This window comes from Pezoporus wallicus, unplaced genomic scaffold, assembly GCF_028554395.1.
Source record: "Pezoporus wallicus isolate ANWC-B61680 ecotype Strahan unplaced genomic scaffold, APGP_CSIRO_Pwel_v1 contig_161, whole genome shotgun sequence".
Lineage (NCBI taxonomy): Eukaryota > Metazoa > Chordata > Aves > Psittaciformes > Psittacidae > Pezoporus > Pezoporus wallicus.
This window is the reverse complement of record NW_026642654.1, coordinates 6,456,031-6,478,756: the sequence shown is the minus strand read 5'-3', so window position 1 is coordinate 6,478,756 and position 22,726 is coordinate 6,456,031. Positions and strand designations below refer to the sequence as shown.

General features: G+C 40.8%; 1 protein-coding gene across 6 annotated transcripts in view; it reads right to left on the bottom strand.

Annotated features, from left to right (window-relative positions):
• Positions 1 to 19,180, bottom strand: part of KIDINS220 (kinase D interacting substrate 220) — a 79,902-nt gene extending 60,722 nt beyond the window's left edge. For all 6 annotated transcript variants that reach the window (XM_057431925.1, XM_057431926.1, XM_057431927.1 and 3 more), the window contains exons 1-5: positions 19,023 to 19,180; positions 10,069 to 10,216; positions 3,409 to 3,507; positions 1,850 to 1,948; positions 253 to 351 (exon numbers count right to left, since the gene is read on the bottom strand). In XM_057431925.1, the coding sequence (XP_057287908.1) occupies positions 253 to 351; positions 1,850 to 1,948; positions 3,409 to 3,507; positions 10,069 to 10,176 (405 nt within the window). In that variant the 5' untranslated portion in view covers positions 10,177 to 10,216; positions 19,023 to 19,180. The remainder of the gene's footprint in view (positions 1 to 252; positions 352 to 1,849; positions 1,949 to 3,408; positions 3,508 to 10,068; positions 10,217 to 19,022) is intronic.
• Positions 19,181 to 22,726: the final 3,546 nt, after the last annotated feature.

The following is a 22,726-nucleotide window of genomic DNA, read 5'->3' as shown; positions in this document are numbered from 1 at the left end:
TCTATTATTTCCTCTCCTGCTAATTTTAATCTTATTATGAGCTCTACAGTCATCTGTTTTAATTAAAAAAAAAAAATTAAAATTAAGAAAAAAAAGCGGCTGTCATGCAGGATACTAAAGCAAGCCCTTTATAAATAGTGATTAATGTTCTATTGCAAAAAAATGCAAAATGTTTAAGCAAGATAATAAGATGAATGTGCAATTCAGAACATTAAATAGTTGGATGAGGCTGTATTTAAGACTAAAACTTACCATTCCTGTGATGTTTGGATTTGCTCCTTTCTCAAGCAGCAGTTTAGCTACTTCGGTACGGCCTTTATACGATGCCCACATCAGGGCAGTCCATCCTCCCTGGCAAACACAATTCAAAGAAATGTAAAAACTGAAAAATACTCTTTAGAAACCTAATTGGTGAGTTTTACTTCCTTTTTTTATTTGTCCTAAGATATTTTGCAAGTCCAAAACAAGTAAGGACTAGCTACACAACCTTGTAATCCTACTTATGTAGGATAAATAGTAAGCACACATATGAAAGTACTGATTTCCTGCTGTTGCAAAACTTGGGAGAATATCATGTCCTGAATGCTCCTGAATTTGCTGTAAACACTCAATTCAGACTTAAAGTGCACACAAGTGGATAAACGAACAAAGAAAATAAGCACTACCTTAAAAAAAAAAACAAACAAAAGAAAACTAGAATCCAAAACAATTAACATGGAGGGTTTCCTTTGGATTCATGTAACAGACAGCTGGCCCTCAGAAAGCAGTTATGTAATGATTTGGTTCTTTTTCATGAAGAAAAAAATCATGTGTCCTCTTAAGGGAGTAATAAGAGCAACTAATTTCAAACTGCACTGGTGTATGCATTTAAGTTTGTAAAGTAGCCAACAACAAGGACTCACTACTTAAGGCTTGTGACAGGTCAGGTAACCAAAATAAATTTTAAAATAACATTTTTAAAATATGCTCCTGATAGATGTAAGCACACTTTTTATTTCTTTCTTCGTAATACACTTTTGGAGAGCTAAAAAAATCCCTCTTTGATTGACAGAAGCCTAGAAATCAACCACCAGCCATGTAAACGTGCTTAACGTTACTCTTACGAAATTGTAGATTAGCAGGATATGTCAAGATGCCTCAGCCTTCAGAGTGGAACTTCCATTAAAATAAGCACTTGTACTCTCCCCTTGTAGTTTTCCATACTCTTAAGCCAAATATTAGTCTTTGCAGTGCCTAATTTCCTCTTTGGTCAATGAAGACAAGTCTACGACTTTCGAGAGGCATCTAACTTTCTAATCACATAAGCAATTTCTGTAATTCTTTAGGTAGACCTTACTACCACCTACTTTCCCATACCAAAAATTCAGCAAGATGAATTAAAACAAATTCAAGAATGTTGAGAACACAGACTGCTCTATGGATAATCATGGTTTGTTCAGAAAAAAAAGCAAATATGGACAGGTATCTTCTGGGAAAATGTAACATTTATTTTACCAAAAATATTAAGAAAAGTCACACTACCAAATAAAAACATCAACAAACCAACCCGCCTACCCTCCCCCAAAACAGAGACAAAAATCAAACTCTTGTTCAGATTAGTTTTTTCCAAAGCAAATTAAGAAGAACAAAGCATCCCTAGAAAACAAGTTGCCTCCATTAACACTAAAGCAACTATTTTAAAGCTGTAGAAACAATATTTAAATATATATTCTTTTCCATTTTAACAGCACTGAGTACACAACTTAAGAATACAAGAGCTTTGATTTAATTTACAGAACTGAAAATTAACAATTCTCAAAATCACTGTTCTTACTAAAAACTTTAATTTTTACACTAGGACAACACATACCAAATCTCGATGCTCCAAGCTGACATTATGATCCAGTAGTTCTGCTACAATAGCTGTATGTCCTTCTTTAGCTGCTGAAATGAGAGCTGTCCAGTTATCCTAGAAAAAGAAAAATACGTTTTTTAGTGATATTCAATTATTTCAATACAATTACTGTTTAACCCACAACAGCAAATCCACAAACCCTTTAAAAAGCTGTCCTTTAGGAGGAAAAAAAAAAAAAGTAATAAACTCATAGGTTACCTGCCAGTTAAATACATGAAAATACAACCTAACAGCTACTCCAAATCTCCCTTCCAATTACCCCCTTTCCCACCCACCACTTCCCAATCTTCAGTTCACTGCAGGTGAACATAATTTTATGGAGGAAGCAACACCTACAGAGAATGAGGTCAAAACACTAAGAACTGCTGGGTCAGGAAGAGATGGCAAACAAGACCACAAAAAATGGTGGTGGTCTGTCTCCACATACAGTGGGTAACATCACCCAAGGGGCTAATATGCAGGGAATTTGGAGCACAGCTTCTTAGCTTTCTGACTTCAGGAGATATGCTTCCTCTTGCATTACATTTACCATCCATTCACTGCTCAAACTATGTTCACCATGTTCACCAGCAGTGAACTACTGCTTTATGTGCTATGTACATATAGATAAATCAAAAGTTCTTCCTGTAAGTATAGGAACCATAACATCTACAGTAAATGCAATAAAATGTCTGAAAAAAAGAGAGACTTTTTTGTCTGACTGCATTTTTGGTTTCTTTTGTCGGTTTGTGTTGGGGGTATTTTCATTTGTTTTGTTTAATTACAGGTTTTCCTGGATGTCCACACTGCTACAATTGAACTAAGTGTAGAAGAAAAAATAAACCAAGCAACATCCTTTTCCTATCTCTCATTCTTCACTGAAACATCCAGACCTTTGACAACTTTTTAACAACAGCTCTGTTCTATTCACCCTTTCTGGGCATCTTTCATCTAGAGTCAATATCTTCTTCAACAACAGGAAGACAATTCATAAATTTGGAATCCTTCTCTGCAACTGTTCTGGCTTTCAGCTGAAATAATCATTTAACCTAAATTCTTCCTTAGTATTTATTGAAAAACAGCAAAACCAAGAGGGGAAAAAAAAAATAAATCCCAACATACTACAACATCACCAAGATGAGAAAATTCACTTGAACCTCAGCTGTGATGCTGTATTTCTCTATTCTGCCTATATTTTTACATCAACTACTGCCAATCTTAACCTTAACCCTATATCTAACTATAGCTCTCTAGTACTAATTTCCCAAAAGAAACAGCAACAGAATTCACATTCAGCAGAGACCCTCAGACATTTAAAGTGTCTTAAATATCCTGATTCTTTATGAGGAATCAAACCAGAGAAATATACAGCCAAGCAATTTTGAATAAAATTTCTCTTATACATCATCATTTTCCATCTTTTTTTTTTTTTCCCCTCCCCTTAACACTAAACTAAGCTCCTTCTCTTTGTGTGCTTCTTGAAATTTCTTCTTCCTCTGCTGTTAGGCACCATCACATAAAACACTCATACTTACTGCATCTTCCAAGTTGCAATTAGCTCCCTTCTTGAGAAGCTCCTGGACAATTTCTAAATTGCCTTGCTCAGCAGCCAACATGAGTGGGGTCTGGCCATTCTGAAACCAAAATGATAGAAAAAGTGATGCACTGGGAAGAGATGCAAATGATGCATCCTGCCTGACCGATCTGGTGGCCTTCTATGCTGGGCTACGGAACTGATGGACAGGGGTAGAGCAGTTGATGTCATCTACCTGGACTTGTGCAAAGAGTTCGACACTGTCCCACACTACATCCTTGTCTCTACATTGGAGAGACATCAATTTGATAGGTGGACCACTCGGTGGATAAAGAACTGGCTAAACAGCCGCACACAAAGAGTTGTGGTCAATGGCTCAATGTCTGGCTGGGGACCAGTAACAAGTGGTGTCCCTCAGGGATCGGTATTGGGACCGGTCTTGTTCAACATCTTTGTCGGTGACATGGACAGTGGGATTGAGTGCGCCCTCAGCAAGTTTGCTGATGACACCAAGCTGTGTGGTTCAGTTGATACCCTGGAGGGAAGGAATGCCATCCAGAGGGACCTTGACATGCTTGCAAGGTGGGCTGATGCCAACCTCATGAGGTTTAACCATGACAAGTGCAAGGCCCTACACCTGGGTCGGAGCAATCCCAGGCACAGCTACAGGTTGGGCAGAGAAGAGATTCAGAGCAGCCCTGCAGAGAAGGACTTGGGAGTTCTGGTCAATGAGAAAATGAACATGAGCTGGCTTCAGTGTGTGCTCGCAGCCCAGAAAGCCAACCGTATCCTGGGCAGCATCAAAAGGAGCGTGACCAGCAGATCGAAGGAGGTGATCCTGCCCCTTTACTCTGCTCTTGTGAGACCTCACCTGGAGTATTGTGTGCAGTTCTGGTGTCCTCAACATAAAAGGACATGGAACTGTTGGAACAAGTCCAGAGGAGGGCCACGAGGATGATCAGGGCCTGGAGCACCTCCCGTATGAAGACAGGCTGAGAAAGTTGGGGCTGTTCAGCCTGGAGAAGAGAAGGCTGCGTGGAGACCTCATAGCAGCCTTCCAGTATCTGAAGGGGGCCTTCAGGGATGCTGGAGAGGGACTCTTCATTAGGGACTATAGGGACAGGACAAGGGGTAACAGGTTAAAACTTAAACAGGGGATGTTTAGATTGGATATAAGGAGGAAATTCTTTCCTGTTAGGGTGGTGAGGCACTGGAATGGGTTGCCCAGGGAGGCTGTGAATGCTTCATCCCTGGCGGCGTTCAAGGCCAGGCTGGACAAAGCCTTGGGTGGCAAGGCTTAGTATGGCGTGTCCCTGCCCATGGCAGGGGGATTGGAACTAGATGATCTTAAGGTCCTTTCCAACCCTAACTACTCTATGATTCTATCCATACACACCACCAACAAAATGCAAAAAACTACAGACCTTTGTTGTTTCTGGTTTTTAACTGCCAGCAAGAACCAGTGAGGAGGGCTGCTTTTCAACCCATGCAGTAAATATGCAGTAAAGAACAGAGACTGTGATATTAAAGGCTGTCACATAAAAGATAAAAAAAAAGCCAAACCAAACACCCACACAAGTTTCAGACATTTAAAATGACTAGCTGGAAAAAAGTTGCACTGTTAAATAACTGTCTTTCCGAATGATTTTCCCACTGAAGACATTTTTACTACAGCCTGTTACACCTTTACATCTTGAAACAGCTCCATCATGTTGTTTAGAAATGAATAAATCAATCAATCTAGCCTAGGAACCGCAATGGCCATTAAAACATACACACTGGTTCAGAGTAACAGTAAGGTTTCTTGCTGAAGTCTTAGAAAAAATAGTCAAATTATACACAACACTTTTATCTGACAGTGTACCAAATACAAACATAATTCCTGTCCTATGTAACACAGATTCTTAACAGCCAGTTTCATCTCAGGGAAGATGAAAGATAGAAAAGCTGTTTTGTTTGCTTTCAATGATGTTTTAAAAGTCCGTTAGAATCTCACATCCTTCCATCAGCCTATTTCTGTGCCAGCAACCTTTGAGATACAACTGCTGTGCATTCAAAATGATACCTTTGCTTTTAGCTCCTAAAGTATAGCAGTACTTAGGTCTGGTCATTTAAAAAAAAAAAAACAAAACAAAAACAGGGAACAGCTCTCTTTGGAAAAGAGATGAGTTGTAACTTTTGCTCTTTAAAACAAGTTCTTTATATGCAAGTTAGTATTCTGGGAAGATACATGTCAAGTGATTTGGAAAATAATGCCTGACCAATCTGGCTGCCTTCTGTGATGACATCATTGGCTTGGTGGACCAAGAGCTGAGACACTGTTTATCCCATCTCCAGCAAAGATTTACAAACTCTCTCCCCCAGCATCCACAAAGACAACTAATGAAGTACAGACTAGATAAATGGACGATGACGTGGACTAAACCTGGCTGAACTGCAAGGCTCAGAAGGCTGTGACCAGTGGCACAATGTCCTGCTGGAGGCCAGTCAGTAGCCCAGTACTACAGGAGTCAATACTGGCGTCCTGTTCAAGCCCTTTAAGGGCCTGGTCAGTGGGACAGAGTGCATCCTCAGCACCTTTGCAGCCAAAACACAGCTGGGAGGAATGGCTGATGCACCATATGCTTGTGCTACCATCAAGAGGGACCCTGACAGGCTGGAGTACAAGAAGGTTCCCCTCTGGCCCAATGTACTGTGTATGTGGCCAGGTTTCAGTACTGGGGTAGCTGCACCAGGTCTCTGTGAAGAGAGGCTAGGACTGCCCTTTGCTGGACCCAGCCAATTCCAGCTGGCTCCAAGCAACTTGCCTCAGAACACAGGACTAGATAATCTCCAGAGGTTCCTTCTGAGCACTGCTTTAGAAATATACACAAAAATCCCTATTTTAGCATGAGCATTCTTCTTACCTCCTTCTGAACAGCTATTATTGTTATCACTGTGACTGTCTTCCACAGGTGGGTAACACAAACCAAACAAAAATATCTCTGGGCAAGAGGAGGTTGTGAATGGGAAAATGATCCCCCCCCCCCCCCCCCCAAGAAGTATCACACAGTTGTAGACTGTCTCTGGTATTCTTAAGACAAAGGTAAAACTTTTCTATAGGGGTACTGAAAACATCCTTTCCTTTCTGCTAGAAGATGCTCAAATACAGATTCAATGTTTTAACCAATCATGAAGATTTCACCAACACAGAAACAAAAGATAATTACTATGCTTGTGACATCCACATTAATTCTCAAAAGCGTCTAGACACTCCACAACTAAATGCTCATATTTCTCACAAGCACATCAAATACTGTGTATCTCTACATCACAGCTAAGCCTGAGCATTGGAATACCAAATTACAAAGGGTCAGACCTGTATCTTTTTAAGGAAGCCATTCAGTGGCGTTATCTTACAGATTAGCTCTCTCTTGCAATCTGTGAGAAAACAGATTCAGAAGGGAAGATGCAGAAGGTACTTCAGTATCAAAAGCAGAAGAGCAGAAAGAAAGGCACATCAAAGGAAACTGGAAGCTGTTAGCATCAAAGTGGATCACACAAGGCAAGCATCTATAATCAGTTGTTTGGTAATCAATGTATCTGGTATAAGAATATGCACAGGGGAAAGAAGACACAGGACAAAGGCAGAAAGACTGAGACATCCTCCACTTAACGGAAATTGTTGGTCTTAATCCAACCAAACCATCCATACACAAACTGACCGGAACATCCCAGTTTTTCTGGCAACTGATCATAGTCAAGATATAAAGAGTTGGTTACAATGTGGGTGATCCTACCATTGGACAAGTCACTGCAGCCTGGGAGGTCCTGGCACTAGCAAACCTTGGCTTGAGTGCCAGCAATCTTTTTAGACCTACTCCACTGGTATTCCTGGTTTGGTATTTTGTTTTTAGCCAAGAAGACGTTTTGGCAGGTCTAAACTGGAAACAGAATTGCACTCAATGCCACTGAATTCCAATGAAGAGCTAGTACTTGAACAATACTCCTATCATTAAAATGTACCAACAGTCTGTCCCTAACCCAGGTTTCAAACTGATGCAAACCATACATGTCTCCAATGCAATGTATCAGAAGACTGAAAAAAAAAAAAAAGGTATCAGGGAAATGATCTCTGCAAAAAGGCAGTTACTGAAACCCAGGAGTGCACTCAGTCCCATCAGTAAGAGAAGAAAAATTTAGAAAAGAAGGTGAAGGCAGTGAAACTGTTGATGAAGTCAACACAGTCTATCTGGCTGATTTTGGCCATGTTGTCAATCAAGAGGAATTACCAGCAGAGGGAACAGACTATTCTTCTTTTCAGACAGACTGCTTGCCAGCTGGTGAGGTTCATGTGTCTGCTCCGAAACTGAAAATCCTCCCATTATAAACACCTCAGCATATGCATGTACACAGCATGAAATGAATGTGCTGACAATGAAAGTGACACTAAATCTAATAACTACAGTAAGGCTAAATTATCTACATTGATTTCACATCTGCATAATGCATTCTGGTTTCGAGTAGTACACATCATTCTTTTCTTTGCATCATTCTTTCCAAAATATTTCTTTCAAAAAAATATTCTTTCTATCCTATGCAGGTTTAAAAAAGTAATGCAACAGAACATGCATTTTCCAAGACTTACTTTAAAAAAAAGAGATTAATTGGAAAACCAGTCTTCCACACACTACAAGGTGAGTAAAAACTCTACCTGCACTGTCAGACTCAATGGTTAATGGTCAACTGTTGACAGTAACTGGTGCCCAGTTGGGACAGTTTGATTTGGGGCTAACATTGTAGCAACTTCAAAAACACCCAGAACCATGAGACAGACAGTGCTCTACAGAAGTTTACAGCTCCCCCAAGCTATGGTGAGCAGTTGATAGGCCAGAGAGCAGGGATGCATTCAGATGAAGTTCAATGTGCTGAGGAACTGGGCTGACAACCCTCCTGCAGTTCAACAAAGGCAAATGCAGAGACTGGACCAGACTGATCCCACGCAGCAGTACTGGCTAGGAACTGCCTGTCTGAGGAGTCACACTGCAGAAACAGGCCTGCGGTCCCAGTGGACAACAGGGCCATGAGCTAGAGTGAGCCCCTGCAGCAGCAAAGGCAAATCAAATCTCAGGCTGCCTTAGCAACAGCAGAGCTAACCCTCTACTCAACACTGGTGAGGCTGAATCCACCATTTAGGTGTTCCAATAGACTCCCAACAAGAGAGGTATCTGCAGACTCTAGCAACAGGATCACTCAGATGACATGGTTGAGAGACTGGAGCACAAGATATGCAAGCAGAAACTGAGACCTGGATTTGTTCAGTCTGGAAAGCAAAATAGTAAGGGGCATCAATATCAGTCTCAGATTACTTGGAAAGAAGAAGAATCTTAGAAGACAGATTATTCTCAGAGATATACAGGAAAACAAGAAGCAGCAGTCACAAGATGCAGCAAGGTATTCCAATAAAACATAAGGAACATGTTTTTAAACAAAGAGAAGCTAAGCACTGGAGTACTGCCCAGAGAGGCTGCAGGTTCTCCATCCTTTTGAGAACTTTCAAATTTTGCTTGTTAAATCCCTGAGCAACCTGATGTACCAATGAAGCTAGTCCTGCAATTAGGAGGAGACTGAATCCAGTGACCTCCAGAGGTCTTTTCTATCCTGAGTTCTTCTATAAATCTGATTTTCTGAATACACCACATAAATTGACAAGGGTCCAGTTCTCCAACATTATTTAGGAAAACAGAACTATAGTAAAAATTAATGATACAAGCTCTACATCCAGATGAAAGAAAAGCCCAGACACTTACAAACCAGAAAATCTACTACAGAAGATAAAATGCTGAAATCACCTAAGCTTACTTGTAAATACACAAAGACTTAATAATGCATCAAGATAACCTGAACTTTAAATGTTGTGCAGAACAATGTAAACAGTCACTAGCAACAGACATTTGCATGAATCAAACCTCCTAAGATTCCTCTCAGGAATCTTTAGTGCAGTATAAATGAATCCACAGCTTATCTGCTTAAATTGCTGGTGGTGATATGCCCAAAACATACTAAATCAGATGACAAAGCACAAGCCAACAATTACTCCACTACCTGAGGATTCCGAATAATTCACATTTAAGTTCCCTACTGTCTATCAAGACTTCCTGTGCAATCCTGGTAAAGTCATTTAATCCTTCTGATTACATCCAGACTTACTTTTTGGATACATATCTTTTCATTCAGATGAGCACCTGCCTGGAATGAATTGCAATATATGCTCCTATTTGGACTGTATAATAACTTATCTTGCCTGGAAACCAGGATGTGGGGAAAGAGCTGTAGTCACTGCAGGTTTCACCCCAAAAAAGGCAGAGCAATAAAGTACATGCAGCTAGATCTGTGAACTAAAAAACAATTTCTAGCTACAGAAATACAGGTGTAATCTCCACTTACAAAGTAAGGATGAAGCCACATTTTCCAGCTCAGAAGACAACTCAGAAAAACAATACAATGAAAGATGCTGAGGTGCTGACAGAGACTGAACAAGGTGTTCAGTCTACGCAAAGGTTAGCAATCATTTGAAGGTAAAACTGGAATTTGTATATTAAGTGACCAGTGTGATCTCACAAATTCATTTTGTAAACGAAAGCTGCAATATGAAACCCCCCTGTTCAAAAAATGGTCTTACCTCATTTCTCTCATCCACATCCCTGCACTTCTCAAGAAGCGCTTTCAGAGCAGGGACATTTCCTTCTTCTACATAGGTCAACAGGCTCTGACTCATCAGACTTGCCATCTTCAAGCAGTATTTAAAACACTCCTGTAACAAAGCTTATCTGTATTTAGGAAAGGAGAAAAAAAAAAATCGTAAGTAAAGGCTGTGAGTTAACTCTGACATTAGGAAACATGAACTGTACATGCCCATACATTATTGGCTGGGTAGGAACACCTGTCATTCTCCTTAACAGAATACTCTGGAGACATGTGCACTGAAATGTAGTACATTTCAGTGAAAAGTAAATTGTTGAATCCTTCTAGTCCTTACAAAATTACAGAAATTATTCTAACTTTAGATCTTATCTAAATAAGCATTTTGAAGGAATGCACAGCAGTCTTTCATTTGCATATTTTTTCTGCATATATAACTTAGGAATATCTGTGTATGTTACGTACTTTATATATATATGCTGGTTATTTACAATACAACCCTTACCCTTTCTGCACATATGCAGAACATTGACACTATTCAGCATTATGAAATACAGTGAAATACCTACATTGCAGCCATATGGAACTCCGAGAAACACCATTTATTAAATCAGTTATCACCAACTTTGCCCAGACATGCCTACATGTGATGGCACAGTGTTAGCTTGTCAGTCAAAATTAACATAGCTTCTGTTGACTTGTTTTATAATTTTAACCTCTAATATGTAAGACAGGAAAGTTTTTTCTTGCTTAAGGCAGACCACTGAGAACCACTTAAGACTTCTTAAAAAGCTGTGGGCTAGTAAATTCAGAGAATCAGAAGTATTGTTGCACCAAATTTTACACATAGGGCTCCAGCAGCTGAATTATGAACTGCACCTGAATTAGGTTTCACTGGATGAAGACCAAGTTGCGTGGCTAAACACAGGACTACATCTACCCCCTACCACTTTTCTCCTCACCAGTGGATGACATGATTGCTCTGTCTCTGGCTTTTTCTTGTGTGACAGCAATGTAACAGCAGATGAAAATACCCAGTTTAGTGTTAGCTAAAGCCCACTGGATAGGCTAATCTTTACCAGGAAGAAGCCAAAGACCAGTGGCTTTTCCAGGCAAATGCTCTAACCTTTATTCTCACATAAAAGCAGCCAGTGAATTTTTGCGCGCTCCCAACTGAAGTGGTACATTAACCCAAAACAGACAAGAAGTGAGCAGGAAGCTCACTATGCTTAGCACAAAGAAGTTACTTACAGATTTAGGTATTTAAAACAAACAACCTAGCTCCACCACCCTTTCTGCTTTAGCAAATAAGTATATTGACACAAAGACACTATTGTCAGGGTATGTTAGACACCACCTGACCTCACTTGTCAGAGAATCATAAAATGGCTTGGGCTGGAAGAGACCTTAAAGATCATCTACTTCCACCCACCACCACCCCCCCATGAGCAGGGACACCTTCCACTGGACCAGGTTGCTCTAAGCCACGTCCAGCCTGGCCTTGAACACTTCTATAGCATCACAGCCATCAGACTGACCCACATATAAAAATGTCTGGTTCATAGATGTGCCAGCAAAGAAGCCAACACGCCCAGGTCAGTTAAGATGCCAGCAGCTCTGGGTACACATATAACTTCAGGCACACATGAATGTCTAGTGACAAAAGAAACTATAATCTACATACATTTTAGATCTGCAAGCAGAAAAACATGAGAGGAGAAGAGAAGGAGTAATCATGACTCCTACTGTTAAATTTGGGCTTAAAATCCAGGTTGTAGTTTAAGGGACAAATTCCAAAGAGGACTTAGGCATCTGAACTTTTCATATTCCAAATGTCCACACACCATGTAAAAATACACAAATCAAATCTTATCATTCAGACATTATTTAAAACTCAAACCTAAAACAAAAAAGTGGATCTGCCATACAAAGCCCAGCAACAATTATACTGGGGACTATACTGGGCACTACACAAATAGCCAGTCTCTCCTACAAAAAAGTTATAAATACACTAAACACAAAAGGTCTGTCGCATTCACCATGCAGTTAAAGTACAATCACACAAAGCAGGGTGAGCAATACTACAGTGGTGTCATATAATTGTCTTTATTTTTTCAGTAGGAGAAAGAGCTAATTGAGAGGTTGAAAACTCAAAAAACAACCAACTAAACCATACCAAAAAAGAAAGGCTGAAAACAAGCAATGATTGTAGTGACTCAAATGCCCACATACAGGATCCTACTGCCATTTCAGATACAAAAATACCAGAAAAGTCAGCATCTTGCCTGGCACCCATCTGCCAGTCCAAAATAGTCTGCCTCTATCATGGCCTGCACCAGTATCTTACAGCCCTATGCAGATGTCTCACATATTCTTGGACCCCTAAAATCATAGAATCATAGAATAGTTAGGGTTGGAAAGGACCTTAAGATCATCTAGTTCCAACCCCCCTACCGTGGGCAGGGACACCTCATGCTAAATCATATCACCCAAGGCCTCGTCCAACCTGGCCTTCAACACTGCCAGGGATGGAGCATTCACAACCTCCCTGGGCAACCCACTCCAGTGCCTCACCACCCTAACAGGAAAGAATTTCCTCCTTATATCCAATCTAAACTTCCCCTGTTTAAGTTTTAACCCATTATCCCTTGTCCTGTCACTACAGTCTCTAATGAAGAGTCCCTCTCCAGCATCCCTATAGGCCCCCTTCTGATACTGGAAGGCTGCTAGGAGGTCTCCATGCAGCCTTCTCTTCTCCAGGCAGAACAGCCCCAACTTTCTCAGCCTGTCTTCATACAGGAGGTGCTCCAGTCCCCTGATCATCCTTGTGGCACTTCTCTGGACTTGTTCCAACAGTTCCATGTCCTTTTTATGTTGAGGACATCACAACTGCACACAATACTCCAGGTGAGGTCTCACAAGAGCAGAGTAAAGGGGCAGGATCACCTCCTTTGACCTGCTGGTCACGCTCCTTTTGATGCAGCCCAGGATACGGTTGGCTTTCTGGGCTGCAAGGGCACACTGCCAGCTCATGTTCATTTTCTCATTGACCAGCATTCCCAAGTCCTTCTCTGCAGGGCTGCTCTGAATCTCTTCTCTGCCCAACCTGTAGCTGTGCCTGGGATTGCTCCAACCCAGGTGTAGGACCTTGTCATGGTTAAACTTCATAAGGTTGGCATCAGCCCACCTCATAAGTGTGTCAAGGTCCCTCTGGATGGCATTCCTTCCCTCCACACAGCTTGGTGTCATCAGCAAATTTGCTGAGGGCACATTCAATCCTACTGTCCCTGTCAGTGACAAAGATGTTAAACAAGACCAGTCCCAACATCGATCCCTGAGGGACACCACTCGTTACTGGTCTTTATTCACATGTAGGCACCTGCATTCCATCATTTTGTACACAGTTTGATACAAAATAATAAAACTGACTTTGCCACAAGCTCCACTGATACCACAGACATTTTCTGATTTCCCTGTGAAGTGTTCCAGCTTCTCTCCTGTAGCTGTACCTTAAATTCTCTTGATATTTTCCATACCATATACTAAATTTGAAACCATATTAAAAAACATCTGCAAAACATGAAGAGTGTCTCACTGAGTTAATACTCTATGGTTGCTAGCAATTAATTCTTAGCTAGTGTGAATTAATTCTTAGCTAGTGTGAAAAGGAAAAAAGTATTCAGTGTTGTTTCCTCAAAGTACGATTTTTCCCTTGATGTTCCCTACTGTCCTATATTAAAGAGGAAAAGGCAGCCCTGCTGCATTGTAGATAAGTACCCTGCCTCAGAACTTACTGCTTGAACTCCCAGTTAAGACAGCACAAACTTCTGCCTTAATGGAGATCTGAATCCTTAGAGGCAACTTAAACCTTTGACTAAAAGCAAAATACCTGATGCTAAAAAAACACATCTAGAGCTGCATTTACAAGCTCAATAATATTACTTTTTAAAAATTATAAAAGCTTTGTAGGGGTGAACCACCTATAAGCAAATTATTTCTTATCCCTTATGCTTCACTGTCACATAATAGCCCCTTCTTCAAATTAAAGTCTTACTTTACAAATACAAGCAAAACAAAATCAAATATAATAATTTTTAAATTTTATATCCTCATGCTTTCATTTGCCATTTTTCAGGCTAGCTTCTTAAAAACATCAAAAAAATTAACATCACTGGAAGGCTTTAGGAAAAGCTGTTTAGGGAGTCACTAAAATAAATATTCATTTAAAATGCAACCTGAATTCACCAAACTAATCGATGCATTAGTATTCTTCTCATCCTTACATAAACCAGGGCGAGAGAAAAAACAAGGTACCCCCCCTGCCCCATAAACTAAAAAACAAGCCAACCACCCTGTGAAAAAAAATAAAGGTTCATGTTGTTTGGAAGCTTTACTTATTATTCCTCCCCAAGAATCACAGAATGGTTTGGGTAGGAAAGGACCTTAAGATCATTTAGTTCCAACCGCCCTGCCATGGGCAGGGATGCCTCACCCTAGACCAAATAGCCCATGGCTCTGTCCAACCTGGCCTTGAACACTGCCAGGGATGGAGCATTTACCACTTTCCTGGGCAACCCATTCCAGTACCTCGCCACCTTCACAGTAAAGAACTTCTTCCTTTTATCTAACCTGAACCTCCCCTATTCAAGTTTAAACCCATTACTCCTTGTCCTATCATTACAGTCCCTAATGAAGAGTTCTTCTCTGGCATCCTTGTAGGCCCCCTTCACATGCCTAAAATCAGGCTAAAGTTTGTTCATGGTATTCTCACAACAGTAAGCCAATATAAACTGAGCATAGCCACAGTCCTCTTTTTTATTAAATAAGATCCATGCTATGTTATGAAAACTAATCACTGCACTCCAAGTCCATATGGGTGCTGGACACTAAGGTGTGATTTCTTCCAATGCTTAAGATTTCTTTTAAATTATCATAAAGGCTTTTAAACAAGACTTTGAGCTACGTTCTCTAGCTAGATTAGTAACTATTCTGGCCCGTCCAACAGAAAAAACTCCTGAGAGATATATATTCAAAATAGACACCCTAGAACAACTACCACCAAACAAAAACACACAAAAAAACAACTCCATTGCTTACCCTTTACCAAAATAAAGGATGAGAACCTAACCTCTGCCCAATTTTATGAATCTAGTGCAAAACCAATCCCATTCAAGAGTATCCAATACATAGAGTCCTTAACTTGCTCAATTAACTTTGTGCTTTGACACAGCAGAGGTATTTTCACAACCTGTAACAAAACTTACAATTAAAACCAGGAGCCCATTTGGAAACTGATCCCTTTTCCACTAAGGAATAATGCTGCTGTTTTTTTCTCCAGCCAAAGCAAGCTGATTCCTAGCCCATGAACCAGCTCCATTCACACTCCAAACTTTAAAGCTCAGAAATCTCACAATGCCCTCAGGCAGCAAATTTTGGTATTTTATAAGACTAATACCACACTAAGAACTACAAAAAGACATTTTTAAAGCACAAATGCTCAGGTGAAGGCAATACTTGCACAAGGATTAACCTATTTGTGTAAGGCTCTCACATCCTGAGCTTAAGCACACGTTATCACTGTTTTGGAAAGACTGAAAAATTTGCTGATTTACAAAAACGTAGTTTCTCTCAACTGCACCAATACTGACTTGCAGAGGTCCTGATAACTCAAATCTGCAGATCTGTACTCTCAGAATCTTGTACCAGTTTTTAATTACTGCTCACCGTTTTCGCAATTCACCATCTTTTTCATAGCCCTGTCCAGTATTTTTTTAAATGAGCTGTGATCATTTATAAATAAATATCAAAACTGGTCAAACACTAGCATTATTGAGAAGACTTTCTTTTCTTGTTTCATTTTCTATAGGTATTAGTGACTGACATGAAATCCACACTTTTTATCATCAGATAAGAAAAAACTGCCACCTTCTATTCAACATATTTCTATTTCCAGACATAAAAGCTACTACCTTCCCAACATTCCCAACTTCCCTTCAGTTAACTGTAAAAGGAAATAATTACAGTGCTGCTGAAATCTGAGCATGTACAAATCAGATATGGAAACATGCCCTTAGGAACTGGAAATGTAATCTTTCCAAATCAGAATTAAAAAAAAAACCAACCCCATAGAATGCAGAAGAATTGAACATATAAACTATATTATAAAACACTAACATGAATCAGTTTCATATTCTTACACTTTTATACTTTAGGATGGCATTTAAAAATGAAAAACATGTTGGAACATCACCTTTACTCACACTGCAAAAAATCTTGCCAATACAAGCATTACACATCCTTTATGACACTTTACTGTAATCATTTGCTAAGCGGACATACTTTCATAAAGACATCACAAGTTAGGCACCACATGAAGCTGTAAATATTTTTAATTGTTCTTTCTATAGGGACCAAGTCAAGCAGGATTCTGTTCAAAGAATAAATTTTCAAAACAGTTGAGATGAGTCTCTAAAATACTGATTTCTGGCATTGGAACAGGTTGCTCAAAGAAGTAGTAAATGCTCCATCCCTGGCAGTGTTCAAGACCAGGCTGGACAGACCTTGGGCAAGATGGTCTAGGGTGAGATGTCCCTGCCCACGACAGGGGAGTTGGAACTAGATGGTCTTATGGTCCTTTTCAAACCAAACCATTCTACGATTCAGAGGCAGAAAAAAATTAAAACTTCAAGTTTCCACAAGCAGCCTACACCCACATCACTTCTCCAGGGCCTGAATTCCATTATGACTAATGACCTTATGCTGATTTTCAGCTTCTCCTTATTTATTCGGGAACATTGATTCTACTTTTAGCCACATTTGTTATCCAGATGAGAAACATTGTAACAAATTATACTTTTGTAACTTTGCATTGGAAATTACTGGAAATTGGAAAATATAAAAAGACACAAATAAATAATTAAAGACAGAGATGACCATAGCCTCCAGAACTAAAAAATGTTTGCAAAAAAAGGAGGACCTATGGTTGGAACCATTAGTGGAGTACACAGTAGAAAATACAGGAAAATGAAGATACACAAGTCATTCTTTTCCACCTTATGCACTCAAGACAATGGCCACTTCCAAATACTGTAGTTCTGGATTTCTAATTGTTTATTTGGGGAGGGTTTGTTTTTTTTTGTAAATAAAATAATGAAGACTAGGGATTATATCCAAAAGACTGGAAAGACACAAATACATATTTAAATAACAAATCATCGTTGTCATCTGATAGCAACTCTCAGATACAGCTATGTTCTATCCTGGTTTAAAAGATCAGTTAAAAGAAAGGGTTTGTGAAGTATCTGACAATGGGATTTAAACCTCATCAGAGAAACTAGTCTACCTTTAAGACAGAATTTAAATAAAACAATTTAAATTAGCAATACAAAGGGCATTGCTAAGAACAGTTGAATTCTGAGAGAAAATTCAATTCCTGTACAAAATGCTTACTCTTACAAAACACTATTTCAGGTTTTAAACAGTTCAAGAAAATAAACAGACATAGGTACCAATATTAAATTCTTTAAAAAATTATTCCAACCAATATAAATCAATTCTGACAAAACCCATATAAAACCCATACAAACACAAGGAATTCCACATCATCTCATAAAGCCAACAGGTTTTCCATTGTAAAATCATGGATTTGTTAAGTCACGGACATGTTCTATGGAAAAAAATCCAACTGTGAGAGTATTTTCAGCTAAGGAAAAAGTTATGTGATGGAGATATTCCTGTTAAAAAGATTTTCAAATGCATATGGCCACATTTCATAAACTGTGGTTGCACAAAGTTTCACACAGATTTGAGTTTCAAAGCAACCAAGTTATTTTAAATAACCACCACTGCAGAACAAAGAATAAATGCCTACCCAATGCACAAATACGTGGGTTTTTTACACATTCTGATATGATACATAAACTTCCATTTAAACTTTCCATTTCCTTACTTTTTGAAGGGGGGGGGGGGAGAAGGGGAGGTAATTAATCCCATGATTCAAACACAAGACATATTAGTCTATTATTCCCCCCACCATTCCTTTGTAAAAAGTTGAATATGGGAAAACACTTTTTCCCATCCAATTTTTAGGCATATATGAGAAGTGGCAAAGCCCTACCTTTACAGAGATTTTGCCTCTCAACTTTCTCAATGGTACCCAGTTGCAGAACCAAAGACAATGGTAACAAAACAAAATACAGAAGATGTTGTTTGAACTTCAGGAAACACTTTTTCACTGTGAGGGGGATCCAGCACTGGCACAGGCTGCCCAGGGAAATTGTGCAGTCTCCATCCTTGCAGATACACAAAAGCCATCTTGGCAGTCTTGGACGACCTGCTCTTGGTAGCGCTGCTTAAGCAGGCGGGCTGGACCAGATGACCTCGGGAGGTCACTCCCTATCTCAACTATTCCGTGAATCTTTACCTTGGGAATTAAATGCCAAACCTTCCTGATGGGTCTTGCTCGTATTTACCTTTCCGAGTTAACAAAAGGAGAGGAACAAGTTAACAAAAGGAGGTACAAGAGGCTCCCCCACCTCCGGGGACGGTACTGACAGCGATGGCCGGCCGTGCCAGCGGCACCTCACGGGCCGTTTTATCTCAGGTAAACCGTCTAAGGCACCTACAAAAGAGGGCCCCGTTCGCTGTCTCACACCCCGCCACCGGAGCGCCATAAGCTGGCCCGGCAGGAGCGGCCCGGGCACCGCCGCTGCTCCCGTGGCAGGAGGGGGCCAGGCCCGCCAGCGCCCCGCTACCGTTAACCCCCTCCTCAGGGAGCCCCCCGCGCTGAGAGGGGGCGCCGGGTGCGGCCGTGAGGAGGGGCCCGCGGCGGCCTTTGTTTGGCAGCGGGGAGCGCCCCCTCCCCTGTGCCCTTCCCCTGTCCTTCCGCCCCCGGCCCGCGCTGTCCGCGCTCCCCGTCTTCCTCTCGCTACTCACCCCACAGTCGAAGGGACTCGGCCCCTGCGGGCGGCTCCCCGCGATCAGCCGGAGACTGAGCAGGAGGCAGCGGCGCCCACAGCTCCTCACTTCCCCCAGGCGGCGGCAGCCATCTTACCTCCCTCTGCCCTCCTCCCCACTTCGCCGGGTCACGTGTGCTGGGGGGCGGCACCACCCTGAGGGAGGACGGGAGGTGGTGGCAGCTGCCAGAGTCCTGTCAGCGCCGTGGCCGGGGATCAGCCCGGAGGCTGCGGGAGCCTCGCGTTGAGCAGTCCGAGGCCGCAGGGCTGCAGCGCTAATGACCGTGTGTAACCGGCTAATAACGGCACCCAAGAAAACCCTGCCCGGGAGCCCTGCGGCTGTGAGTCACCGGGCTCTGCCGCGTCCCACCGCCCGACAGCGGTGAGGGCGGGAGGAGGCGCTGGCTAAAGAGAGCCTGCACCGCCAGGAGCGTACCTGAAACACGGTGCCTTAGCGGTCACCCCTGGGCTGCTCTCTGAAAGAAAAGCTGGGGAAACGCTAAAGAAAACGTTGGTTGCAAACTGAAGGTGAGGACTGCCCTTGGTAAACATGGAGGGGTGGGAAATACGGCACCTCAGCACCCCACAAACCTTGAGATGCACCAGCTTCTCCCCGACCGCCCCCATGGCCCAAATGCCTGAACAGCTTCGCGGGCATTTTGCAATTCACCTCACAGCCCAGGGGCGGGTGTGGCGGCAGCCTTCTGATGCCATCTCCAGCGTGTTCTGCGATTCTTCACTGCATACTTTGTGATGTTAAAATTCACCCAGTGACTGCAAAAGGTCACGTCCAAATCCATGATAACGGATCCATCTTTAACTCATATAGACAATTGGAAGAGAGATGTCCTCTAACGGCTACAACAATAATATCTCCCGTGGAGATCGCAGAACCTAGCATAAACCTGGGATGGCAGCAAACCATTAAGGGAAGGGAGCACAGCCCCCATACTCCTGCTTATTTCTAAAGTTATCAGTTCCAAGGGTCAAAGCATGGATTTAAAATGTTTACAATACCGCAATCTTCCATCTCTCTAAAAAGCCATAACTGTTAGCTTCTTAAAGAAGCATCTGACAGTGTTTCCCAAAATACTCACAAACAGAAAGTGTGCTGTAAGTCCCTTTGCTGACTTTCTAAACCATGATTTCTCCTATTGCCTTAAGAAATTCTTGCACTCAGATAAACGACTTCCTTACATGCACAGAAGTTGTTAACACAAGGCAAAAGAGCAAGCTATGAAAATCAAAATCTAGATCCACTTTGATCTGGCACCAAAACACCGATTAAGCCAAAAATCTGGGAGAAATCAAGGACAAAAAAGCACATTCCTATTTACACAACAGAAGTGCAACCTGAACAAACAGAAGATGAATGAATCCTTGCAGTTGCTGCACTGAAGTGCTCACTGTGCTGAGAGGTCCCAACATTTCAAGCATCTGTGTAACCTCATGTACATCAGAAACTACAGTCTGATAAGACTGCTTATGCTAGCCTCTTATTATTTTCAAAATATTACTTTTTTTTTTCCCCAGAGTTCATACTAAAATGTATGTTAACCTCTCACTTTAGGAGCTCCTCAATGCCCAAATCCATATGCCAGTACCACAGCATTGCCACCCACCAGGTGTTAGCTGTGTTCTAATCCTACAGCTACAAACTTATCAAGGCAGAGAGACAGTTGCTCCTTCCCTCCACTGTACCAAGGATAAGCGCACACACCAGGAACACGAGGCAGAGGAGGCACAGTCTTCTGTACAGGTCTTCACTTTGTTCCCCTTTTGCTATGGAACATTCCAACTCATGACACCCTTTTGCTCTTCTACTCTTACCCTACACCCACATTAGGAACAACACTTTCCCACTAGTGATTATTTCACACAGAGAATGAAACACGGTCCCACTGAAAGGTCAAAACGAATCTAAGAGTTAGGATTTCACACAAAACAGTCCACTTCTCATCAAATACTTTTTCTGTTTTATGATAAGGCATATAAATAATCACTTATCAGTTGTCCGCAAAAACTTCTGTCATATAATACAATTTATCACATTTAGCTGTGAGTCTATATAGAAATACATTATTTTTATAATGCTTTTTAAAAAGGTAATAACTGTTATTGTTTGTAAAATGCTGCAGTAGAGTATATAAGCTGGCAAAATAAAACATTTTCTTCCAAGACATTTTTTTTTTTTTTCCTCTTCTCAGCTTTTCCACCTCCTGCAGGATTTCACGGAATCCCGGAATGGTTGAGGTTGGAAGGGACCTCTGGAGGCCCAAAACTCCTGGATAAAATTGAGCAAGATTCAAAAAAAAAACACCCCAAAACAAAACCAAACCCAACCCAAATGCCCTAAACAAAAAACAAACAAAACCCCCACAAAACCCCCATTAAGAACATTTTTTCAAGTAATTCTTAACCTTTTCATTTATTCTCCCTCATAATCGATGCATAATTTTTAATGTTTTAGTTTTTAAACAGCTAAAAAGTTTAGCTGCCACAGTAACAAAGCTCGTCTCAGGCACGTAATTGCCCTGCTATTTCAGATTTCAACATTACCCGATAGAAATTAAAAAATATTGCTGTGCTTGAATTATTAATAATTTTATTATTCTGATTATAATTACTGTAATAATTAAAGCATTTTCTTTCCTTCCTCCAATTTTCTCAGCTTAAATTGATCAAAATCATGGCCATGTAACATTCCTATTTTTACCATCAGATGAAAGCATTAATATGGGAAGAGGCTGTTATGGGGTAGAGTACATGGGCAGCCATGTTACTGTGTGAAAACCGAAATGGTAAAGCAGGAAATGGAGGGCAAACCAGGAAAATTTGACACATAGACAACCAATTTCAAACAAAAGGGAAGCTGGCATGGAATTCTCCCTCATGAAAAGAGTTATTATTCACCAGTCAAGTCATTTAGGTATCCCATCAGGAAATCCCTAGGAAAATACTGCTTTAAGCATGTGTAATACAGGAGTGTGTTGTTTTGGGTTTTTATCTCATGTTTGATTTGTATTTAAATGTTGTTTTTATGACAGCAGAATAACCAGAATGAAAATGTGGAGAGTCCTTCTGCTGTCATAGCTTATTTACTTTGGAAAGTATTTAGGAAAGTATTTACTTTTTTGCTACTCTACATGACCATCCCAGGAATATCTCTAAGATGTACTGGCAGAGCTTTCTGAGGGCACAGATCTCCAACTCTAACTTAGTAAGAAAGCTAAAGACCTATTCCCCTAGAACTATTTTTGTATTCCATAACAGAAATATCCTGCATGTTATCAGGAAGTTACTTGGATGGAATTTAGTTAATTATAGGCACAAGAAAATATCTGCTGGCTCTGGGATATTCTTAATCAGGACTCTTTCTGTTTAATACCTGAAGAGCAGAGATAAAAATTTCCATCATAAGAATAATCACATTCACCAACATTTTATAATCCTGAAGGAGTAGCAGAAAGCTGTGTTTTACCTTAATCTGTTCAAATTATTTTTTCATTAAATGCAGAAAGAAATGTTTAGTTCTTAAAGATGCTTTTCATCCATTCCTCTGTGCTTGCAGAAACAGATCTTCATAAGGATGCCTTCACAAACTTACATTGGCTTTACAAGGTGTGTACTGAAGCTGAATTAATACCAGATCAAAAGAAGAGAAAAAATTATTCAGTATGAGAC